The sequence below is a fragment of the Botryllus schlosseri genome, chromosome 7, assembly GCF_051294905.1.
Source record: "Botryllus schlosseri isolate E-star chromosome 7, Bs_hap1, whole genome shotgun sequence".
Classification (NCBI taxonomy): Eukaryota; Metazoa; Chordata; class Ascidiacea; order Stolidobranchia; family Styelidae; genus Botryllus; species Botryllus schlosseri.
Window position 1 is genome coordinate 4,131,517 of NC_137242.1, and position 24,640 is coordinate 4,156,156.

A 24,640-nucleotide genomic window follows, 5' to 3' on the forward strand; every position below is an offset into this window, starting at 1 on the left:
AGTGCAGGTATGGCAGTGGTAGTGACTCCTGCCTCTGGCCTGACCAATACGTTCCATACACTTCAAACGGCATGGTACGATATAGCCTGGAATATGTGAATACAATTAGATACACAAGGGTAAATCCATGTCAAATCAACCACACTCCTATCCACTCTCCACTCCTATCCAAGTAGTTGAGAGTGGATTATAGTGTATAATGATAGAATATATTGAAGGAAAAATTTCTCCCAATCAAATTGATCATGCATAACATGAACTAGCGCAATTATGTCTACACAAAAATTGGAAATTAACATGTCATAATTATGAGAGCTGGTTAAGAGAGAAACATGGCTGACTCCGCTGACATGTCTTGCTAACTAATATTTGATGGGTATAAGTAGCCTACCTCAAAATTAATCAACTTTACATAAATACTTCTGAATCCATTGGGTAGGCCTACCGGTTACAATGCAATTTGAGATTAACCACAGCAGAGATTGGTTCACTCTCAAGTCTCAGATTTTTCTGAAAATTGCCTCAAAACATGTGGTGTTATGATATGCTTGATTGATCATGCGATGGGTTTCCGGATTGTTTTGATGACAGACAAGCATGTGGTCTGGGGGAATACACTTCGAGTCCGACTTGTAAAAGTATCTGTCTAAGTAGACAGCTAGAAGCTTAGTGATAATACTACATGGTGGCAGCGGATAACTTCGAACTAGCCTAATAACTAGATTATGGCGGCCGTTGTATCAGGTCCGGGGGATCTCACAATAATAGGCGCCGTGAATGAGGCAGAAGCCTGGCTGGAATGGAAAAAGAAATTCCTGATCTTTATCGATGCAGCAGGTCATGCTGAATCACCTGGGCGCCAGAAAGTTGGATTATTACGGAAATTCATAGGCGATGAAGGAAATGAAATATACGAGGATTTCGTGTTTGCTGAAGCAGTCGCAGAATCAGACGGTGTGGAAGCAGTTGCAGCAGAAGACAAAACTGACCTTGATACCGTCTTGAAGAAGTTCGATGAACGTTTCAAGTTTCGGGATGGCAGGTTTGAAGCACACCTTCAATTCTTCCATTTCTTACAACGCAAAGAGGGTGAATCATTTGCATCTTGGGTACATGCAGTCAGAAAGGCTGCACGAAAATGCCAATTTCCTCCAGCAGTGTACGACGCAACCGTTCGGGCTAAACTTATTGTCGGGTGCGTAGATGATTCTGAGATGTTGTACAAGCTATCGGAAATCGACTTTGACAAGCTAACGTCTCAGAAGATTATCGACGTTGTGACTACACAGGAGACGAGACGGAGCTATGCTGATCGGAGATCTGCACCTACAGCAATAGAAGCGGTGGCCAACAAAGCGAGACCTCAAACTTTTAAGAAGCCTGCAGTTGAAACTGTGCCTATAATAAACTGCACATTTTGCGGTCAACGGCACAAAAGAGGCAGAGGGTTCTGTCCAGCAGCCTCAGTAAAATGCTACAGATGTGGTAGAACGGGCCATTATAAGGAAAGGTGCAGAAGTAGAAATGTACGCGTGCTGGATAGCGAAACGATTGAGGAAGAACCAAGCGCTGAGTGTTATGACGAGGAAGAACTTCCAGACGCAATGTGTGGAAGTGTGGGCGAAACCCAGGAAGCAGAAGCATCGGTAGGTTCAGCACAGGCTACTAAGACTATCCAGTGGACTATCATGTTGAGAGTCGTTAACAACACTCTGAAATGGATTGTTGACTCTGGAGCAGAAGTGTCTGTCATGCCGCGGCGATTGTACAAGAGAAAATATGGGCCTATACAGAAATCTGATAGACGGCTCATTGGAGTTAATCGACAACCTCTCAATACTGTTGGTTTTGTACGGATGAAACTCAGCTCCGACTTCAAGGCGTTAACAGAGAAAGTCTACATTGTATCGGATACGGATAAGCTACTCCTTGGCGCTCCTGCTATACTGGAACTTGGACTTCTTCAAGAGTGCCAGGACGTTCAAGTATCCATCAGGGCAGTCAAACTTACCCCTGAGAGTCGTTTGCGGAGCAAAGATGACGTCAAGAAAGCATACCCTGAGCTATTCAAAGGCAATGGCAAACCAGGAAAGTCGATGTACTCAGCAGACGCGCTATCACGATGCCCTTTGCCGACAACGGATGGCATCGAAGACACCGATCTTCACAAGGAAGCGGAAGCATGTGTGCGTGCTCTGGTCAGCGGGCTGTCTGCTACTGACCGACGCCTGGAAGAAATAAAGAATGCTCTTAAAGAAGACAAGACACTGTCGACTGTTATGACATATGTTGTTGGAGGATGGCCAAAGAACAAAGAAACTTTAAATGGACCGGTGCGTATCTTCTGGAATCTCAGAGACGTGTTAACAGTACATGACAATCTCTTGCTAAAAAGCAACAGACTCGTCATACCACCGCCGTTGCGCGAAGATGTTCTGAAGCACCTTCACCAATCGCACCTTGGAGTAACCAAGACCAGACAACTTGCAGCACAAGCTTGCTGGTGGCCGGGTTATTCAAAAGACATTGAACATGCAGTACTCAACTGCAACCGCTGTGAAAAGCATCGACGTGATCGAACTGAACCGATGATGGGGACCGAATTTCCGACACGCCCATGGGCTAGAATTGCTGCTGATTTTTTCCAACTGGAGGACAAGTACTACCTCTTGATCATGGATTACTACTCCAGAGACATAGAACTGTTCTCAGTAAAGAAAACGATCTCGTCACGGGACACAATTTCTCGCTTCAAGAATGTGTTCTCTCATCATGGCATCTGTGATGTCTTGCTTACGGACAATGCTTCGGTCTTCGTTTCCTCTGAATTTTCTCAGTTCTCCAGAGCCTGGAATTTTCAGCACCTCACCTCTTCTCCAAAATATAGCCAGGGCAATGGCTTCATCGAGAGAGGAGTGCAAACTATAAAGGCCCTGCTCAAGAAAACAGATGATGTCTATCTGACGCTACTGAACTATAGGAACACGCCCTTGCACTCCGGGATATCGCCCGCCCAATTGAGCATGGGACGCAGATTGAAGACAAAGGTGATTTGTCATCCTGACCAGCTACGGCCACAGACTGTTGATGTCGAAGATCTTCGAAAAAGGGAGACGGAGTATAGACAGAAAATGGCTGCGAGTTACAATAAAAGACATCGTGTGGTTGAGAATGATAGATTCGGAATTGGAGACCATGTATACATTCCTGATTGCGAAAGGATGGGTATCATCAAGGAGATGCATGAAAATCCTAGAGCGATCATCGTTGAGACGAACAATGGACTAATGAGGCGTAACCGAAAACACTTACGGAAGTACAACCCTCCGGAGGAACCCAAACCATCTGTTCCGCATCAGAATAAACCGGTTGAATATTGTCTTGTAGCGTCGAAGAAACCAGGACACCGTCAAGAAGCCAACGGTTCATCTGAACCTACCGGAGAGAATCCCGCGAGACGATCCTCGAGAATTAGAAATCCGCCACAACGATTTATTGAGCAATATTGATCACACACAGGTTTCAAGATCAGGGGCAGAATAATCCCCTAACCTGTTGTACACCTTGGGAGTAGTCTACCTCCCTGGTGACTCTGTCTGTTAAGTGCAAATGCCCTGCTCTTGCTAACCTTGCAGGGGTAGTGTCACCTTGTATATATTGTTATCGCTGCTGTATTGTGACTTGTATATAATGTAAGTAGTGTTGATGTCTCTTCCCCTAAAAAAGGGAGATGTGGTGTTATGATATGCTTGATTGATCATGCGATGGGTTTCCGGATTGTTTTGATGACAGACAAGCATGTGGTCTGGGGGAATACACTTCGAGTCCGACTTGTAAAAGTATCTGTCTAAGTAGACAGCTAGAAGCTTAGTGATAATACTACAAAACATGAATTCCAGTTTTCAAGTAATCGCAAGCCATGATAATATTAAGCTTTTTAACACTCAGTCTATTACCCATAAATCACAATCGAGTAGAGATTCTTCACTAAGGAATGCGACATGGCTATATACTCGGGTAAGATATTTACAGACCTTGCACTTCGTTGTCGATATAGTGAGGTACACGATGAGCCCAGTGTACCGCCTCGATATGCTCATTTAGCTTTTCTGACGTTTTGAACGTGTTGATTTCGCAGAGACCGCAATTAAGTTCTTCTGTTATGATTCTAATGAGGTGTGTCAAATCCTCAGTTAGAGCAATCGCTGTCATTGCTGCAAGAAAACTCGATAATCATAAGCATCTAAAGACGTCTACCATAGTGTTCTATGTAGCAGACATCCTTTGTCTGTCGGGGTTAAAGCTCCCAACTTCGACTCTCTAGCAATCCCTGAGAGTGACTACCCTCATATAAGATCCTATACGCTAGACAAATTCAGACGCCAAGTAGCTATACGGCGTCTCACTTTTCGGACGCCAAACGCCGTATAGCTACTCGGCGTCTACGCCATCTAGCGTCTCCGTTCAGCCGCCAAACGCCGTGTAGACATTCGGCCGCCGCCCGGCGTCTGGCGTCTGGCGTTTGGCCTCTGAGCGGGTTTAACCCCTGTTGCTAATTTTAGTATTTTCCGTCGTTTTACGAGACATAAACTAACCTATAGACCTACCGTAGGTTAATTAACTATAGTTTTAGGGGGCGTTTCGACTTTTTAACGAGTGATATAAGTTACAGTTACTGGTATGTAATTGACACACTTCTTCTTACCGTTCAATTTACCATTACAACAGTTGACACCAGCAATCAAATCAAATCAGTGTGTGAATGCATGCAATAGTCAGAAGTAAAATCGTCGTTAAAACTGAAATAGACTTCTTCGTATCAATCCGCTGTGGGAGAACCAAAGTTTAATCATGAAGTACAAGTTCGATGTCGGCGAAAAGGTTCTGTGCTTCGAACCTGACGAAACAAAAGCGCGAGTGCTATACAACGCAAAAGTTATGGACGTTGACATGCTCAAAGACTCCAAAGGCAGGAAGAAAGTCGAATACAAAATCCACTTTCAAGGCTGGAATCACGCATGGGATCGGTGGGCCGATGAGACATTTGTGCTGAAAGATGACGAACAAAACAGACAATTACAAAGAAAACTAGCTCACAAAGCGATTAAAAGATTGAGACTGCAAAAAGGTAGAAAGCGTCACCACCTTCCCGGTATCGCATGTAAGCACGAAGATGGGGAAATGATGGCTGATGTATCGTACAGCTCTGAGGATAGCGTCGAATCTTTCGTCAGTTCAAGCACAAATCCAGAAAAGAAGGCCGAAAATGAAGATTACCAAGTCCCTACGAAAAAAATCGCGCTGGGCAGCGCAGTAAAACCTCCAATTTTGCAGCACAATTTAGAAGACGAAATATCCGTTACTAGCGAGGAGTTACCGTCCCGCCGTCAAGTTACTCTCGATATACCGCCTTCGTTACGTGCGAGACTCGAGGACGATTTCACGATGATAAAAAAACGTGACATGCTCATCAATCTACCCGTATGCCCGAATATCGTTCAAATTCTGGACAATTACGTCAAAAAATTTGCACAACAGTACGTCATATTGGTTGATAAACAAAAGTTTTGCGTGCAATCTGCCACGCAAAGCGATTCCGAATTTACACTGCCTCCAGAAAAGCGGTTAAATTTATCTCAAGAAGTGTGCTGTGACGTTAAACTACTTTTTGATTTCGCGTTACCATTAACTCTATTATACGCACCCGAACGGGCACAATTTAAGCACATGATGCAAAATACAACTTTTCGCAAAGAAATCATTCACAAATACTACATTGCTGATACCAAATATATTGATCAGCTTCCTCATAAAAGCGCTACGCCAGATGAAAGTGTCTCAACCCCAAAGCCTGATACCAAACGATCGCACTCAGAAAACCAACATACAACACCAAAACCTTACGTCAAAAAGAAAAACGCAGAAGCCCAGCTTATAGAAGAAACCCATAAATATCTAATTCCAAACCAGCCTAATTTGGACCAAACCGGGTTGTCTCAAGACGCGCAAGGCCGAAGGCGCTCCAGTAGGCTGTCTCACCATGAGACTATCCCCGCTAAAAGTAGCGACGCACTAATGCCAAAGAGTTTGACTAAAGAATTACCGAAAATGTCCGATACTACTCCGGGATTATACGAGGTCTCTTTGAAACCGCACGTTTTCCTGAGAGCTCCTACAAGGAAGAGTAATCAAGAGTCACAATCGAGCGGTACGCAGACATTTTACAAAGCTACACCTTCCATGGACAGGGAAACATACATTACAAGTTGTGGCAGTGATGTAAAAATGATCATCGAACTGAAAAAAATCTGGGACTGGTCAATTTTACCGGATTCTTACGAACCGGATGATGGCGTGTTTATTCCGCCTTCATTAATTTACGGTATACACCATTTGTTGAGATTTTTTGTGAAACTGCCTGATATTATGGTAAAAATGGAGATACCCGAGTATAAGGTTCGGGTTATCATGAAACATTTGCAAGGGTTGTTGAAATTTTTGAGCGAATATGAAAGAGAACTTTTTGAAATCGATTGTTATGTGCCTTCTAATACGCTGACGTTTGACTGATGATATCTTGTGCTCAAATTAATGCTGCTACTGGAATCATCATGCCCAGCAATAATCATTTGCGCCCATGGTATCGGTGTGTTTTTTAGCCGGGTCCAAAATTTGTTTGACGCCTTCGCAACATTCTAAGCTTCTCTGATTGGATTATTTTTTTGAACGTTCTGCACATCACATCTATCACTGCTTCAGCGTATATTTGATTTCAATTACGATGTTAAACATATTCGATACTTCTTGCTTGGGCTTGGGTTAGTGTTGGCGAATCTATCTTCGATATCAATCATGTATCTTGTTTCTAGTGTTTTACAGAACCGAATAATAGCTATGGACAGCAAAGAAGGAATTGTATCAAAAGTCAAAGATGACGATTACTATAAACGAAAATATAAACTATTACGTAAAACCGTGATAGAAATAGTCCACCAAAACGCGGCTCTAAGCAGCGAAATCGGTCGTACCGAAGACAAAGTAAACACGATCAAACTAGAACGGAAATATCTCATGAAGAAACTGATGCAATACGAAAAACCGAAGATATCAAGTCTGAAATCTTCTAAATCGAAAGACAATCCAAAGTCAAAATCTAAACTCCCAAAGTCAAAGAAAGGTCAAAACTCAAAAGGCGAGAGCAACACCGACAATGCGCCTGTGGTTATAAAAGTCAAACCTATCAACGTAGACCAAAGCGGACGTCCTATTTTCCCCATTGAGCTCGGGTCATTATCGATATACAGCATCGGAGAAATCATTCACGACCGCCCGCAGTATCATAACAACCAATTCATATTCCCGGTTGGATATTGCTCGACACGACTTTGTGGCAGTTCGCAACATCAACAGTGCCTGTACACTTGTAAGATACTCGAAGACGGACGCAGTCCAAGGTTTGAAATATCGCCCGAAGACGCGCCAGAGACTATTTTTCAAAGCCACGACATCGCGGACGCGTACTCACGATTTCAGAACGATCTGGGATCTAAACTGCACGATTTAAGCGACATGGACGCCCACGATTTTTTCGGGCTGTCGCAACCTACGGTGCAGAATCTAATTCAAAGCTTGCCGGGTGCGTTTCGCTGCGCTGGTTACATATGGAAAAAGATAGAAGTCGTGCTGCCTGGAAATAGCGGGGTCAAGTCGAGAGTCAAAAGCAGAGTGCGGCAATCTGATATTAACATTGAGGCTTTAGAGAAATGGGCTCGGGACACATAATCTATGGTTTTTTATTAGTTTTACCGCAATAACTAGTGTGATGAGTTTTCATAATTCAATTCTTCGTCCAACAAACTGTGGCAGTACTTTTGTGGATATTTCAGTCTACTTCTATTTATAGAGGGTTTATGAAGCAAAACCAGCCCCTTTTTTACACTTCGGATTTTGTAAAGTAGGAAGCAGTTTCACGGAAGGTTTACATCACTTTTGCGAGTGGGATTATCATAACCAACCACAAGTAACCCCTGTAACACAGTGACTGAAGATCTTTCCGAAAATTGCACCTATTTGCAGTGTCACAAGTCGTTTTGCTTCAGGGGTATTATTAGCCTACTTTACGTTTCAAAAGCCTACCGTCAATTGGCTGCCAAAAGCCTGCGAATTCTCTAACAAAACAACTTTTTACAACCACTTGAGGACTCGTCAGATCTTTCATTTGTAATTTATGTAGTTTTTCATATCTTGGAAACTTGCAATTGAGTGAATATTTACTTAACGGCAGGGGGTGGTAATCGAGTCACAAATCAATCGTACTTTTACAGTTTTGGCTTGTGTCAAGTAATTTTCAATTCACAACCGTTCGAGTAAGGGGGCAGAGGGTCAAGTTTGAGTCATAATGTTAGGAGTTCAAGTCGCGGTCATAAAACGCTCATTTTCCCCACTTTTAACAATATGATTCAAACAGATAAAAGACAGTTTCTGGGCATATTTTTCAAGTATCAGTACACAGAACCGTCAGACAAGATTTGAATCAAGTCATATAGAAACGTCTCGAGTCATGCGCAAGCGCAATCATTCGAGTTCTTACAAACTCTGCTTTACAACATTACTTCTACTATCGCAACACAGGTCTCGATACTATTTGGCCACAACAAAGTAGCCAAGGTTCTGTGTGCACAGTGTACAACTATTCATCTTTCCCAAGTACAGTTAATTTGCTGCGAATGGCGCGCTTGGTTACCTATCACTTAGTCATCTGTCACAGTGCATCTCATCAACCTTGACATAGCAAAAAGCAACCATTGCACTCTTGCATAAAATGGCATATCTGCGTATTTGCCCTCTTACAGTGACAGACATCAGCACAAGGGTTGTGCGTTCGTCCCATTTGTAAAACGTGCGAAGGTATTTCTACGCTGGTACAATAAGCAAAGCCAGCGACAAAAGGCTACGGACAAGAGTGTGTATAATACTGCATCGTATAAATTGGGCGTAGCCACCAGTGAGAAGTATAAGAGTGGCAATAAGCACAGTAACTGCACCATAACACTAGAAGCTGCCGATGGCATGGACGGAATGGTTAAAGGTATTGTGAACTTCAGGTAAGCTGCAAGTTAATATTCATCCGCGACGTTAGCTTATTTGGTACGTCGGTCAAACGGTTAGGCACCGTCAATCCAAGACTTTGCTTTTGGTAAATGAGTCGAGTATACGCCTGTTTTCTGAAGTTGCGGCTTGCCATACGTTCTCCAGTTCGCTTTCCATTAGTCTGCAAGTACAGAATTGTGCGTTATTTCTTCGCCTTAAAAGTGGTTGTGGTCATCACTTTGATTTTGTGCAGATTGCGATACGTATTCAGATGGATATGTTTTAAGACTACGTGTTGGGTTTGTAAAATATAGAGTAGTTTTGGTATCTGAAGAGCCTCTTGGCGGTACAGAACTTCAATGTACAATGAAATAAACCTGAATATTTGCAACTGACACTCAATAGGGGTAATCGTCAGTAACCAGTGGAGAACAGTGTTGGGATGACTCGAGTCACATTGCAAAAATGACTTGACTCGGCGTCTCGAAAATGTGGACTGACCCGTGACTCGAACAGAGGTGGTCAGTAACGAAGTACTTCTACTTTTTGAAGTACTTGAAGTAGATTTTTCCTACTCACGCTACTTTTCAAGTAGTTATGATTTTAGACTACTTCTACTTCTACTTGACAGTTTTGTAGGCAACGATAAGCGTAGAATACCTACTTACTTACTTATGAGCCACCACTCCTACTTTTACTTGAGTAGAAATTCTGGCGTTACTTCTACTTGAGTAGCGACAGTGACTACTTTGACCACCTCTGGACTCGAAGCAGAATTTTTGGTGTCAACCAAGTCGCTGTGCATGATCTCGACACGCTTATAAGACCTGTGCGAGCGACCAGTCATTCAACGGTTGCGTAGCCTAGTTTTATATAGCCTCCGTCGGTAAGTCACAAATATATTGACTCTAGACGGAGTGATTATAGCTCACGTTGTCGTAAACTAATAGTATTCTATCCATACCTAAAGCAGTGTTTTTCTGCTCGGTAATAATCTTAACGATCCTCTTGCACAATTTAAATCGGACTGATATATTAGTTTGTACATTTATATTACTCGTCAAAAATTGGCAGAGGCTTAAATGGAATCGCATGAAGATCAAGGACTGGAGGTGTAGGTGGATTGTGTATTGCATCATATCGATTTTTTTCCACTTTTCGAGGTTCCGAATTCTATCATCCGTTCGGCGGACAGCTATCGGCGTGGCCTAGCAAGTTTATTAATACGGGTACAGACAGTTTCTGGCCAAATTTGTCATGTGACTTGGTCGCACCACGCGCAATGACTCGAGAACAAGTGCAGGCAATACACAAATTGACACGAGTCGAGTCCTTTTTCAAATTGCGACAACAGTCGCACTCAGTCGAGTCATGACCTGAGTCACTACAACCCAGAACCAGGCATGCACACTAGGAAATTGTCAAGTTGTCTAAAAGAACGATGCTCAACAGTTTTTGCTCACTTTCAATCGGTAGAAGCAAAGTTGTTGCAGTTAACAATTTTGAAAATCTTGGATTCGCAAAAATTGCCTTGACGGATGACGGTGGGTAATCCCAGGATTATTAATGAAAAACTCAACTTCACTTCTAAGGGTTGGAATTGCGCCATTTTTAGAAACAAATACCTTTTCTCGTGCGATAAATCATCCAAGGCCGCCTGTTTCTGCTGCAATATCTGCCGTAAGTGCGCCATCTCCCTGTGATATTCGCGTATCTTCCCTTGGTGGTTTTCTTCCAACGTCCGTATCTTCTCGGTGATATCCGTCATGTGACCGGCCGATTGCTTCTTGAATTGCTTTGATAACAGACAACAACGTTAAAGAGCGATGCGAGTGGTCATCAGTAACGACGTACTGCTACTTTTTCGTAGTTGGTTTTGCCTGCCTGCGTTACTTGCTCAATTGGTTTCTTAGAAAAACTATTTACATTTGACACTTAGCGTAAAAAGTACAAAGTAGTTTGGGAGATGCTTGCATCACTTTTATGAATTAAATTGTTATTAGGAACCGCCAGAAAGAGCCCCTGCATCACGGGTAACTGAAGATATTTTCTAAGATACTACCAGTGGCGGCTCGTGACAATATCGGGTGGTGGGGCAAGGGCTGCGACTTTTTATCAAGATGACGTCACAATGGCGTTTTCCAACGTAAACAAGTACGGTAACATGAATTTCCCGACAACAGTGATTTTAAGGTATGTGCCACGAGAGGTCTACCGATGAGCTGTGACTTGAAGTGTGGTAACTGCGTAAACGGCGTACGGAACAAAGATTCAACACGGTTCGTGTTCGCACTAGACCTGACTAATTATCTGCAGGAATGGAAGTGACTATAACTCGAGAGATTGCGTAAGCCTAATTGGAAAGGTCAACGAGTTCAGACACATACGCAATTGTTATCTCATACATTGCGCCTGACATATTGAATCCAAAACATTCTGAAGAACTAAGAGTAGCAGCCTCGGAAATTCGGTCTCGGTACAGCATAGGAGATTTTGGCCTTGAAACTGGAGACTGTAACACGACACATACGGCTTTATTACTGTCTATAGGCGGTCTGCTGCGAAATCGCCTTTGGAAAATATATTACCGAATAAATACGTGGATGAAAGCCGTAGTACACTGTTACATGACATCATCGAGAAGTAGCCTCATGGCCCTTTTCGGTATGGTACACTGTCAAAATTAATGCGAACAGACCGAATTTTGCGAAACATTTACAGATGAATAGGCTGATCAAGTGATCAGCTGTTAGCCGCCATCGAAAACGAAATAGCTATCGCGCTTGACAGAGGGTTGTAAGCAAATGGCTTGAAGGCCACAATTGCACGGTGAAATTGACATTGGAGAATATAATATCAAAGTAAATATTTGAATGCAAACTGAGAATGATATCATCATCTCATCACCTATCTCTGTATGGAACACAGTTAACGTTACCACAGATACACCGGCTTTTGCGTGAAATCCGCAATGCGTTGTAGGCTAAAGTTTCAGATCAGAGCACATCTCTACCATACTCGACCCTGATAACGAAATTACTGCCCTAATCATTGAGTGTCAACCTTGAGACTTGGCACAGCGTTCGATACTAAAATCAAGACTACCGTGCAAAAGCTTATGACGGATCTAGGTAAGGAGCATCGTTAAAATCAATAGAGACCAATACCGGCTTTGCGTAAAATCTGTTAGCGATAAATGACGAGTCAGCTCTCACTCGACTTAAGAAACGAAATTACCACTAACATAGTTCAGTGACAAACTTAAAACTTTGTACAGCGTTCGATACTAACATTAAGGCTTACCGTGCCAAATGTCACAACCGATCTCGGTATTGAACATCGTCAAAATCAATGGATACCAATACCGGCTTTTGAGTAAAATCTGTTTGCGATACACGACGGATCAGCACACACTCAACTTCGGAAACGGAATTACTACCCTAAACTTTAAGTAGAATCCCTGAAACTTGGGGCAGCGTTAAATACCACCATCACGACATGACATACCAAGTTTCAAGAGTTTTCATGGAGTGAAACACCATCAAAATCGACCGATACCAGCAAAGGTCGACTAAACGCATATGACGGTAACCGAGTTCAGATATATAGATACGATTGTTACATCACACCTTAGGGGCACAGACCTATTGTGCCCCGGTTGCTCGGTAATTTTATGAATAGGAGAGAGTAAATCACCGTTTCTTTATTGTGCACGGCTTTGAGAGAATAGACAGTGAAAGCTTGTTATGAGCGCTACCGGGGCATGCCCCGGCTAGGCATTCGCAAAGCGAAAACACAGAAGAGAATTCGATTTTCGCAGAGACTTCGCTATATATGGGCAATGGGCATTTACAAGCGAAAGGACAAGAAGAATACGACTTTCGCTGTGATTTCGGTATATATAGATTGCTGTGCGTCTATAAATGGTAAAGAATTGTTATTGAACAGAATTTTAGGTGGGGCAATGCCCCAGTTGCCCTATAGGACGAGCCGCCACTGGATACTACCTATTTGTATTGCTATTAGTCAGTTCGCATTAGTCGCGAAGACGCGTATTTCAATCTCGAAAAAGTATGCGAGCTCTCGACCAAGTCTACTTTTTGAAACGACTCGAGAAGTAATTTCAAAAATCAATACTTCTGCTTGTAATCAAGTTGAAATTTATGGTGTGCGTACAGTTTTTAGGCAAAATAGTCGCGTTTTACAATATTAATTTTAAGAAGTAGAAAGCAACTTTGGGATTTGGGTACTTTTCAATCAATTCTTGATTGAAGTAATTTTGACATGTCTCAAAAATTGGTACTTCTTGTAATCGTGTAAAAAACGTTGTTGTTACTTCGGAACAGCTGCTAGCTGCTGACGATTACCCCTGACGAGTGTCAGCCGAAAATATGAATATACCACTCAATTGTGTGTTGATGTTCTGTATCTCCGAGAAGTTGTTACTTCTACTTCTACTCGAATAGCAATGCCAACTGCTTTGACCACCTAGGCAGAGGGTCGTTAAACCAGCGAAATCTTCCACATACTAGGATGGTTTGCTCCATTTTGCCCATCTCCCATTTTCCGAGCATCGTGCTCCTCATAGCCTGCTCCGATATACGCTGCTCTTTCTCGATCAGCGACGCGAACGCGTCGCGCTCCGCCGTGGCCTTGTCCATGAGTCGCAGGACTTCGGCCAGGTGACTCTCGCATTGTTTGTTTCTCTTGTCCGAGTCTTCCAGTTCGGCGTCCAGCGCTTTGCACTTGTCTTGTACTTTGCTGAAAATTTATTACAATGTTCTTTTCAATTCTCTACTAGATGCTGACGTGTGTCAGCCAAAAATATACCGGCTGATTTTAATATCAGTATATTATTCGGTTGTATACTAAAGTGCCTTCAAAAGGTTGGAAATTTAATACATAGACATAGGTTTGGTAGAAAAATAACACACTACTTTTACCAGGATAGTAATGACTCGAGTCATGACTCGACTCGAGTCACGATTTTATGATGACTCGACTTGACTCGAGTCATTTTCTCAAAATACGGAAATGACTCGACTTGGACTTGAGTCATTGCACATGACTCGAACCAAGTCATATGACTCGAGACCAAACGGCCAAGACTGACATCTCATTGTAATTTCGAAGAATAGTAAAGTAACCACCCTATTGGGATTTCGTCTATCGGTACCGGTCCTTGAAAATGCGACCAGAAACTGCTAAAAATGAGGAAAATTAGTATATTATAATTGCGCACCATTCGATATTACCAAACAGAGTTATAAAAAGTGGATTTAGCAAGACTTCAACTGGAAAGTCAACACATTGACTTGGACTCGACTCGAGTCATAATATCATGACTCGGACTCGACCCTCTGCTCGCTGACTTGGACTCGGACTTGACTCGAGTCAAAACTATAAAAGTGAGATTGACTTGTGACTTGGAGCCTTGTGACTCGGTTTCTGACCACATCTGCGTAATATTTCTCAAAATCAACAAAGTGTGGATAATACACACAGACAAGGTAAAAAAAATAGGCGACCATCAAGCTTTCTTATGCAAAGAAATAATCCTATCGCGCTCAAGCACGGAGAGGTCATACTCGTAAGCTTGAGTCAACGCTTCGATCTGTCCCTCCATTTGCTTCACTTTAATTTTACTGTCGGTTAGTTCCATTGTAAGGGAGCTCTTTTCTTCTTCGATATCCTGAAATGAAATGGGCGCGTCAGAAATTGATTGTTATTGAAGTCTGTAGTGAATCACGCTTTAGCGAGTGATAGGTTTTAACTAAATATGGATGCTTGCCAGCCACACATATGACAAATGGATACAGGAAAAAAACCGTGGAGCAAAATACCCTGCAGTGTTTCAAATTCAAATAAATCATTGGCTAAATCCATCGATTATAATGATGCCAGGTACATCAAAGTGTCCAGAAAATTGTACACACCAAGAGTAATATCGGTATCTAGATATATCTGGAGTTCCAGATACGACTGGTGATGGTTCTGTACTACATGATATAATTACCATCAGCTTAATTCCGCATAGGCTCATCTCTCCACCTAGACAATCAAGTGATTAATAAATTAGGTGAGGATTTTTACTGGAATTGCTGTGTGCACAATGACACCATTCTACAAAACACATACCGCAAATCTGACACCAAGCAAAACTGTTAAATCACTGATTTTACACAATATACTAGTCAGCTTAGTATATGACTCGACTCAAGCCCTGATTTTTTAGTGACTTGAGTCAATTTTTGTATGACCAGGAGAGCCAACACAGACATTTCATTGTAACTTCGAAGAATAGTAAAGTCACCACATTATTACTCGAGTCAAAACACTATGGCTCGGACTCAACCCTCTGCTTGCTGATCTGGACTCGGTGGTGAATTGGAAATGACTCAACTTGACTCAAGTCAAAACTATGAAAGTGAGATTCACTCGCGACTCGGAACCTTGTGACTTGGTTAAAACCTCGAATGTAACACATGAGACAGTACATTATTATCATGCATACAAAAAGTATTGGGATTTACCGGGTTTCATGTGACTAGAAATTTGCGATAGTTTAAAGCAATATCATTATTTACTACCCGTGTTGGAATCACGTCACCGCCTTCGAGTCAATGAAAATTTTTAATCGAGTCAAGTTGATATCTCACTTTAATTTTTTTGAGCGCTCCTGCCATTTCCTTAACGGCCGTATCTTTTGCTATTTCCATCTCCCTGAAATTAGAATATATTAGTGAAGCCGTCATGAATCACTTTAAAATCTGGTGTTTCATGTTTCTAATTAATGGACAAGCCTTTGCAATTGCAATTGAGAGCACAATTGAAATAAATTTGAGGTCACCAACTCAAAATGGGCTAAAAGGCCACTTTTCCAACTTCATTGCAGCATGGGCCTTAATATTGCAATATCCAAACACAAATAAATTACAGGCCAAAGCTTTATCAATACGCCGTTTTGCTCCGTAACTTGGACAAGAGACATATTTACGAACTATACCGAAAGAACATCAAAAAAAATTTAAAAAAAAATCAGATATTATGATGAGCAGTCGATTTTCATTTTGTATTATGAGCCCCAACAGACCCACACCCAGTTCGCCATCGATAGCAGACTGATGTTTTCAACGAGGCCAAAAAACGTTGCGAAACTCAAATTAATGAAAGAATTGAGATATACATAATCATGTGTATTTTCCAAAATCTTTAACCAGTCATAAGCCACACAATGGCCCGCTCTAGAACACAGTTAAGATACACAAAATTTTATATATAAATATTCAATCGATATCCAAGGCAATCTTATTTAGTCAATCAATCGTAATGAACCCAACTGTTTTAAGTCATTCACAGCAGATACGTGTTCCTTCACTGGCATCATGGTAGCGAGTTCTCTTGAAAGCGTATCCTTTTCTTTTTTAATTTCATCCAATTCATCTTTCAGTTTGGTCGCTTGTTCTGTAGAGACTTCTGCCTCGGCTTGCGCTACTGCTAACGCCTTCGATAATTTCGCGACTGTCAAACAAAAATGGTGTTATTGGTATGTTTTGTAAATAGAAACCGAGCGCGGTCATATTTATTGACCAAGATTTTTAATGAACGGCAGACTCGTAAAATGTAGTGATTTACCATACGGAAAATTTCATTCAGAAACATCATCGAAAGTTTTCTCAAGATTCGTTTCTGCTTTACAAAAATCCAAAGTCTAAATAGCAGGTGGTATTGTCTAAAAAAATTCTTCAAGTAGAACCAGGAATAGTCAAATTATATCCACTTGAGTATATAGAGAAAACCTAATTGAGTACCGGTACTCCAGAAAAAGTAAAATTACCTCTGATTAAATTCTAGTTTACGCTATGATTCAGACGGTAATGACGAGGAGTATACCATTGATCAAAAGAATTAAAAGCAGGCACTAAACAACAGAAAATGCATTTCAAAAGTAAACTGCTGTTCCGCCTCTCCGCATAAGAAACAGTGATATAATCCAAAAGTAAAGGTGTCCCCAAGCCAATATCACGCAAGCATCAAGATACAACCTACTCTGTCAAGGGCGTGAGGAAATTGTAAATGTACGTAGGACTTATCACATAGAAGTTATTCAGAATTGAAACTGCAAACCTTCTTTCGCGTTCTCCTTGGAAGCCCGAGTAGCCTTTTCCTTCGCGATCTCCATTTGTTGCATAAGAATTTGGATTTCTTCCGTCATCAAGTTATTCTGGTCCGATAGGTTATCCCTGTGCGACAGATATTTTGAAACGGACTAATGACACTGATATGAACTAACTGTATTATGAAAGGAAATCACATGAGATGCAGGTCAGAGTTGCTGAATTGCAGATGAGTCACCGCAGTTGCCTGACACACAGAGATGGTTAAATTTGTCAGCATTGGTTTGGTACTCGAGAAGATGTAGAAGAAACATCATAAATTTCCACTCGCGTAAAATTAGCGATTTCCAATAAATGTCAAGACTGATTAAAATGGAGGTCTGAAAAGTACTTTGTTCAAGTTGATAGTTTCAAAAATTAGATTTGGACGAGTCGTTGCAAACTTTTAAGGTAATCAGAGGTGGCTACTTCCATCTTTGCAGCCAACGAAAAATTACTTTTTAAAATATGTTCAATTTCGCGCGTAAAGGTGATGCAAACAAACCCAAAACTACATTCTGCTAAAAAAATAATACAAATAGGTAGTTTTGCCTCAAAAACTGTTAATTAGAAGTGAAAGTAGTCTATAAACACAACCATTTGAATTTGTGCAAGTAGCAAGTACTTAAATGGGTACCGGTACTCTTAAAAAAATAGAAGTAATCAGTGGTGACACTATACATATGACGCTTATTCAGATAATGCAGAACTGTAATCAATCCTATAGTATTCTTATAGTGAACACTTGCACTTATAAAAGACTCAAATAAGCATGCATTGGTTTAAGAATATATCGCAAAACTAAATGAGCTGATCAGAAGACCACCTTTCAAACGATTCCAGATAATATATAGGGTGGATCAGGGAGTTGATAAACTAATCGTTTCCTTCAAACAACGATGAAGTACTTACCATTTTCGTTTTGTGTTGGGATCCTGCAATAAAAAAACATATGATGTGAATCAAATTTTAAAAAATGATGGGAAAATAACTGTTTGATTACCGATTTATTGTGGAAATCCGTCACAGCGATACTTCCCGATTTGCTATGATGAAGGTATGGCAAAATAGAGTACCCATTTGATTTGATAATTAGCCGGAAATATTTTATTACCACTCATCGTGACAGCATACATGAAAATAATGACTTGAAAAGCTCAAATATATCCTACCATTTATTCGGTCACAAAGAAAATACCAGCAGTTACATCCTATCGATTGTTATATCAATTTTTCAAGGTATTACAATTATGACAAGGGTAAATTCATAGAGATTTCACACACACCCATCTCATGACTATACCATCACAGATATTTTAGGTCTACGCTAGGTTAACGACATAATACCAATTCCCCATTTATAATAACCCCAATTGTGTGTCATGGTACTAGGCTGAGATTTCCCATTAAACCGATTTCTATGGGCCGATGTATTGTTGATGGGCATGTTTGTATTGGCGGTGGTATTTAAAAAATGTGAAATGACAATTGGTCTTTCTGCTATGAATGGACAATATCTTATTGGTTCAATGTGTACACAAGGCTCAGTTCTTAGCTATAAAAACAAAATTTAGCAAAACAAATAGTTGAAACCAGAGATAGTCAGTAATAAAGTCCTACTATTTCAGAGTACTCAAGCCTATTTCATCGCTGTGGAATCAAAGTGGCTTACGTCCATTTTTCACATTTTGAGAGAATAACCTTATGTAAAGTTTTCATTCGGCAATGGTTAACTTTGAAACAATGCGACAAACATAAATATGGCCAAAATATTGCCGAAAAACATAAAAATTTTACAAAAACTTGATTTTCTATCCGCTGGAACGAAAACGACTTGACTTGCCTCGAGTCAACACTATACAAGTCAAATTGACTTGTGACTTGGTTACAACCATGTCTGGCTGAAACTCGTAAATAACAACAAAAACCTGTACCTGATGATCCTTTAGCATTTGAATAATCGCATTTTTCTCTTTGAGTTGCGCGTCGTAACTGATAAATAACGGACTTAAAAACTCAGGTTCCGTCTGTAAGAAATACCGGTAAACTATTAAACGTGTAACCACACACAGATCCAACGGAGATAAATTTACGTACCAGCCATTTTGGCTTGTGTTCCATATCTTCCGGCTCTATCCGTCGTTTGGATGTGCTTTTACGAGGTAACGCGCCGTATTTTTCTTGATATTTATCCAGCTCCACCATTAGCCGTTGTACTGTTTCTCGTAGCAAGTCGTTATCGCTTAAAAGCTGCTCGACTTGTGATTTCGGTGAGCCTTTTTTACCTGGATATTAACATCGTATGAACGTTGGGAGAGAAAATAGCGATTCACAAGAATTTGAAGAGCTTCTTGGAGGTATAGAACATTGAATAATATATTCATATTGAAATAAATCGTTAGTAACTAGTAGAGAATTGGAAAGAACATTGTATAATGTATATGTTCCAATTGTGGCACTAGCACTATCACGTCTAACACAAATAACTAGATGCACTTTTTACAAAACTACTCAATCCCCATGATAAAGGGGTTATTTCACTCGGTTAACGAACATGTTTCGTGATAATATGACAAAATAGATACCTGTCGACGCTAACGTCGCTGAAACGGCTTCTAGATCTTTCCTATCCTTGACCAGCCCAGTGTTTCGTTGTATCAACCTTGAGTTTTCGCCCATAAGGACTTGGTTATCGTCGTCCAAATCCTGGATGTCAAACGAGCCTTCTGAACGCCCGCCTAAATGAGAGAAGAGATAGAGATAGCGTTGAATAGGATCTTTGCTCTTAGAAGTTGCGTTAGATTCACACACGCCAGATTGAGTCATTTACTTCACAGGAACAATTGGAAAATTCTGAATCTTAAGACTTAGCCATCGGCGGTCAGTAACGAGACAGTTCTACTTTTCAACAGTGCCTAAACGCACTACTTAGACCTGTTTACGATATCTACTTGCTGCATGTAAATTTCTGCTCAATTTCCATGATATCACTACCGAAGCAGAAAAAGGTGCAAAAAATAATCTAGTCAGCAGGGTTGTATCCAAATCACAAGGTTCCGAGTCACAGGTCAATCTCACATTTATAGTTTTGACTCGAGTCAAGTTGAGTCATTTTCGATTCACCACCGAGTAAGTGAGTAGAGGGTCCCGAGTCCAAGTTTTACAACTATCATGACTAATAGACGAAATACCAATAATGTGGTGACGTTACTATTCATCAAAGCTATAATGAAATGTCTGTCTTGGCCGTCCTAGTCTCGCGTCATATAAGTCGAGTAAAGACGAGTCACCAAAAAATCACAACTCGAGTCATTACTCTTCTGCGGCTAATATCAAAGTACACAACAGTACTCACTTCTCCGTAATGAGTCCGCGTGCTGTCTCGTCATCACTTCTCTCACCATCTCCCTGGTCTCGTCGTTCTGCAGCTGCACCCTGTCTTCCAATCGCCGTTGTCTCTCTTCCAGTTCGTACCCGAATTCTTGAACGTCAGACATGCTGACCGCGGAGTCTCCGCCTTCCTGCGTCGTCAAAGATTTCAAGGATAGCGTAAATGGGATAGTGCTCAAAACCAGTTACATTGTCGCATACCACATCGTTTTGATTTGGGTAGTCGGATCGACGTGCCTGGTAGGATTCGCCTTGCGCTGAAAAAACGTGTAGCATTATTAGATACTATCTCAAAATATGATTATATTACACATAAACAAACAGAGGGAGCGTTTTTACTTTTCATCCAACCGAAATACATAACAAACAGAGAATATCGATGATGATACAAAAGATAAACACAAACACAGTATTTGGTTTCACGTAGGAATGATCAATACAAGCTTAGATGTCAACTAGTCTAGGATCTGGCCCGCGGCAAGATCTTGACCAGTCTGCAGACAGTTTTCGGTCTTACATAATAATGTGAAAGAGAAATTCTAATGAGAACACATTGGCAAATTTTATGCATCACTGAAGGAGTCTAAGTTTGACAACGTCAGAAAAACTGCCATATGTAACTACTTTTTATGTTTGGGTTTACATACATTTGTGAGCAAACAATTTCGACCATGAACATTACCAAGACAATCTAGGGTTTCTACGTGCGAAATGCAGCCAGAGTTCAAAGAACTCGTTGACAAGTTTGATCGACCACAGACGTCTCAACAAATTTGGTTCAATTCCAACCCGTAGAAGCGAAGCTGTTGATGTTTAAAATTTAGGATTTCAAATCATAGTATACACAGTGGCTAGATCTATGATAAATATTTAAAGAATTTGCCACCATACTATTTCTTTCAAAACCGAATTTTTTACTCCATAACTCCACTTCTCCTGGTTGGAACCAAGCCAAATTTGTTCTGCATTGATTTTTCAGACAACCTAACAATGTCACAGGGTGGCCAGTAACATCTGAAAATTTCATATATTCATTCATATTAAATAAATCAAAATCTTTTTTCATGTATAGCAATGATTCTTTGGGTTGGAATTGAGCCAGAATTGGCAATAATAGGTAATCCAACAATTTTATCGAGTAGCCAGAAAAATTTGAACATCCCTAATGAGTACTTCTAAAAAGTAGAAGTTCTTCACCACCGACCAGCTCTGCATTCAAGCTGCTTACGGCTGGTAAGTCTCATTCCTCGATAGTTCGACTACAGGAAAGGAAGTCAATTTATTTCATCACCTCTCTCGACTATGACAGTTTCGGACGTCCTTTGCGGTCGCCGACCTTTGCTCCTGCCTCTGCGCCTTGATTTTTGCCCCGAGGTATTTCCGCGGTCAAACTGCAATGCGCGACGTGGTTGTATGATTGAGATTTAACCCAGAGGTAGTCGGTAAAAGAGTAGTTCTACAACTACAGTTTCAGAAAAGTCAAGTATGTTTACCTACTTGGAATACTCACTCCACCGGTTTTGTTTTAGACTATTCCACTTCTACTTCACAGTTTTCAAGGAAAAAAACTGCTTACTTTTCCCACTTTTAATTTTATAAAGTACATAGTCGTTTCAAGATATGTTTGCATCGTCTTTACGACTGAGATTATCATATAGGCGAAATGTCACGATAACTGAATATATTTTAGAAAATTTCTACAGTTTGTCGAGTAATTAGTCATTTTGCCTAAGTTGAAAAGATTCAAAGTGCGATTTCGAAAGTAGCCACCTCCGATTAACTGTAGCAAACAAGTGACAACTCGGCCAAATCTACCTTTGGAAACTACATATTTGATTACCATGCGAACAGTCACTTTCTACTTCCTGTTGAAAAAGTTTTGACTTATCTTAGAAATCACTGTTAGAAATTTACAGCAGTATCTACTCTTAATTGAGCACTAGCAGCGCTTATTACTTTCGTATAAATATACCGTATGCAAACTTGCCTCTTCCATTTGCATAGAAGCATCTCTTGAACGGCGCTCTGGCGATGATCTGGTACTTGAAGTGTCGAGGTCCAGCGCTACGGCGCGAGCTAAGAAACAAAATGGGTCAAGGCTCAAGTCTATGGGTAGAACCAACGACACTTTTACTCAAAATCTAATTCCAGATATCACTTCCAAATCTAAATCCATATCGAATATCTAAATTCACGAATTCAAGTCATTCAAGGTATTATCAGGCAATGAGCAGAGGGGTCAGTAACAAAGTATTTCTAATTTTGCTGAGCATTGAAGAGGTTGCTTTCACTACTTGCACTTAGTGGTTCTGATTGTAGAATACTTCTACTTCACAATTTTCAGTAAAACTAGGCCTGCAATATTATTTTTATAGTTATATCCATATTTATAATAATCGGCCGAGGTCTGGACATATATACTATTCTGTTACTTCAATACCCAAGTCGGTTACAATTTATGCAGTAAAATTGTACTTTAGCTTCACCTGTCATTGTTACCCCCATAAGCGTTGGCATTAGCGGAGACGGGCTGGGTGTTTTCTGTCTCTTTTGCCAGAATTTCTTCTTGTTTTTGGGAGGAGGTGTCGGTGGAGGTGTGTTTGGTACTACCGCAAAGGCTGCGGGTGGAACTAGGGCACTCGCGATATGTTCCTATCGGAAATACAAAAGTTATTTAATAGTAACAGCCGAACAAGAATTGATACTAAACTATTGAAGACACTCTTAGAGGTACAAAACTTCAACATACAATTGAATGGTAGATTCATATTGAAATGAACCTGAACATTTTGGGCTGACACTCGTCAGCAACTTGTAGAGAATCAGGAAGAACATCGTTACAACAAATATGATGTCGCTGATACGAAATTTCGAATAATCGAGGCGGACAGATTGCTTAGGCTGTGACAAAAATGTATTTATATTCATTGATACAGCATATAGTTATTAAATAATTATCAATACCATTTGGATTTCAATTTATTATTAACAATTTTATCATTTCAATACACCACAAGACTGCGATACAATGAAAAGATATTATATAGGTGTCGAAACGATTTGGAGTAGGTAGTATTTGAACTCGGGGAATATTCAAGTAGGGGTATAACTCTCTATTCTTCTACTATAGTTATGGAGAGTTAACACGAGTCGACCAGTCTATTGAGATCAATTTAAAATGATATATGGTGACAGGCTCAATTTCAATTTGTCAGAAAAGTAATACAAAAATATTTATTCAGATTAATTAAAATTGCAGATCATTAACATGCCTATCAATATTTTGAAACCAGCAAAATAATTCTACTGATCGACAGTGTATTGAATATTTAGATGCAGTCACTAGTTAAGCTCAATAACAACACATAGATCTAAATCGATTATGCCCACGCTGAATATATCAGCTGCTGATCATAATAGCCTCACGGGGAACCTGAATGTGTAAAAATCAACTCACCAGCGATTTGGAACGTCTTTTGGAAGACATCTTCTATTAATATAGTTTCAGGCAAGCATGGAGTGACGTAAAATATAAATCCAGACAAAATCCACCGGTGCACTTTCACGACTGAATACGAACTCACTACACTACAGAGTACAAATATATACGAAAGTTTCTCAGGTTACTCCATCGTGTTGAGACGTAAATGTAGCGGTTTGAAATTTACGATGCTGACGTTGTTTGGTTTCTCTTCCTGAAACCCTCGAATAGAACCTGATTTTATCGGGAATTTAATCGTCATCGTAAATAGAGTGGATTTTCATCATTTTTGTTGAAATCATATTATTCTGGTAGAGTATTTATCGATATATTAATGCGCCATACGAATTGTATGGAAAAGACGACCAAGGTCAAAGGACATCAAGACATAAACAAGCCGGGCGATACGCGAATGAGTTCGCCATTATACCCTTGCAAATTTGCACGTCGGTGTGGAAGTGACATGGATTTCTAGAACCGCTGACTGACTGTTATAGTTATAGTTAGTCATTTATTGAGATAT

General features: G+C 40.6%; 3 protein-coding genes across 3 annotated transcripts; 2 read left to right on the top strand and 1 right to left on the bottom strand.

Moving 5' to 3' along the window:
- Nucleotides 1-4,562: 4,562 nt before the first annotated feature.
- LOC145442745 (MSL complex subunit 3-like) lies at nt 4,563-6,869 on the top strand. Its single transcript, XM_080320729.1, has one exon. The coding sequence runs from the start codon at nt 4,852-4,854 to the stop codon at nt 6,568-6,570; it is 1,719 nt and encodes a 572-aa protein (XP_080176855.1). The 5' UTR covers nt 4,563-4,851; the 3' UTR covers nt 6,571-6,869.
- LOC145442748 (transforming growth factor beta regulator 1-like) lies at nt 6,853-7,862 on the top strand. Its single transcript, XM_080320733.1, has one exon. It carries the CDS (start codon nt 6,853-6,855, stop codon nt 7,780-7,782), a length of 930 nt encoding a protein of 309 aa, XP_080176859.1. The 3' UTR covers nt 7,783-7,862.
- Nucleotides 7,863-8,951: 1,089 nt separating this feature from the next.
- On the bottom strand, nt 8,952-24,252 carry LOC145442741 (centrosomal protein of 89 kDa-like). Its single transcript, XM_080320722.1, has 17 exons — nt 24,094-24,252; nt 23,123-23,288; nt 22,624-22,712; nt 21,928-22,027; nt 20,838-20,893; nt 20,602-20,767; nt 19,832-19,984; nt 19,344-19,531; nt 19,181-19,273; nt 18,159-18,181; nt 17,218-17,333; nt 16,431-16,611; nt 15,750-15,813; nt 14,679-14,782; nt 13,620-13,851; nt 10,716-10,885; nt 8,952-9,271 (listed from the first exon to the last, which is right to left on the bottom strand). Exons 1-17 carry the CDS (start codon nt 24,121-24,123, stop codon nt 9,175-9,177), a joined length of 2,028 nt encoding a protein of 675 aa, XP_080176848.1. The 5' UTR covers nt 24,124-24,252; the 3' UTR covers nt 8,952-9,174.
- Nucleotides 24,253-24,640: the final 388 nt, after the last annotated feature.

Coding starts and splice junctions, on each gene's coding strand:
- LOC145442745 (XM_080320729.1), top strand. CDS start 4,852: ATGAAGTACAAGTTCGATGTCGGCGAAAAGGTTCTGTGCTTCGAACCT.
- LOC145442748 (XM_080320733.1), top strand. CDS start 6,853: ATGTATCTTGTTTCTAGTGTTTTACAGAACCGAATAATAGCTATGGAC.
- LOC145442741 (XM_080320722.1), bottom strand. CDS start 24,123: ATGTCTTCCAAAAGACGTTCCAAATCGCTG. Junction 16,612..17,217: donor CAAGGAGAACGCGAAAGAAG/GTTTGCAGTTTC, acceptor TTTGTTTGACAG/TCGCGAAATTATCGAAGGCG. Junction 10,886..13,619: donor AAATGGAGCAAACCATCCTA/GTATGTGGAAGA, acceptor CTGTTATCAAAG/CAATTCAAGAAGCAATCGGC.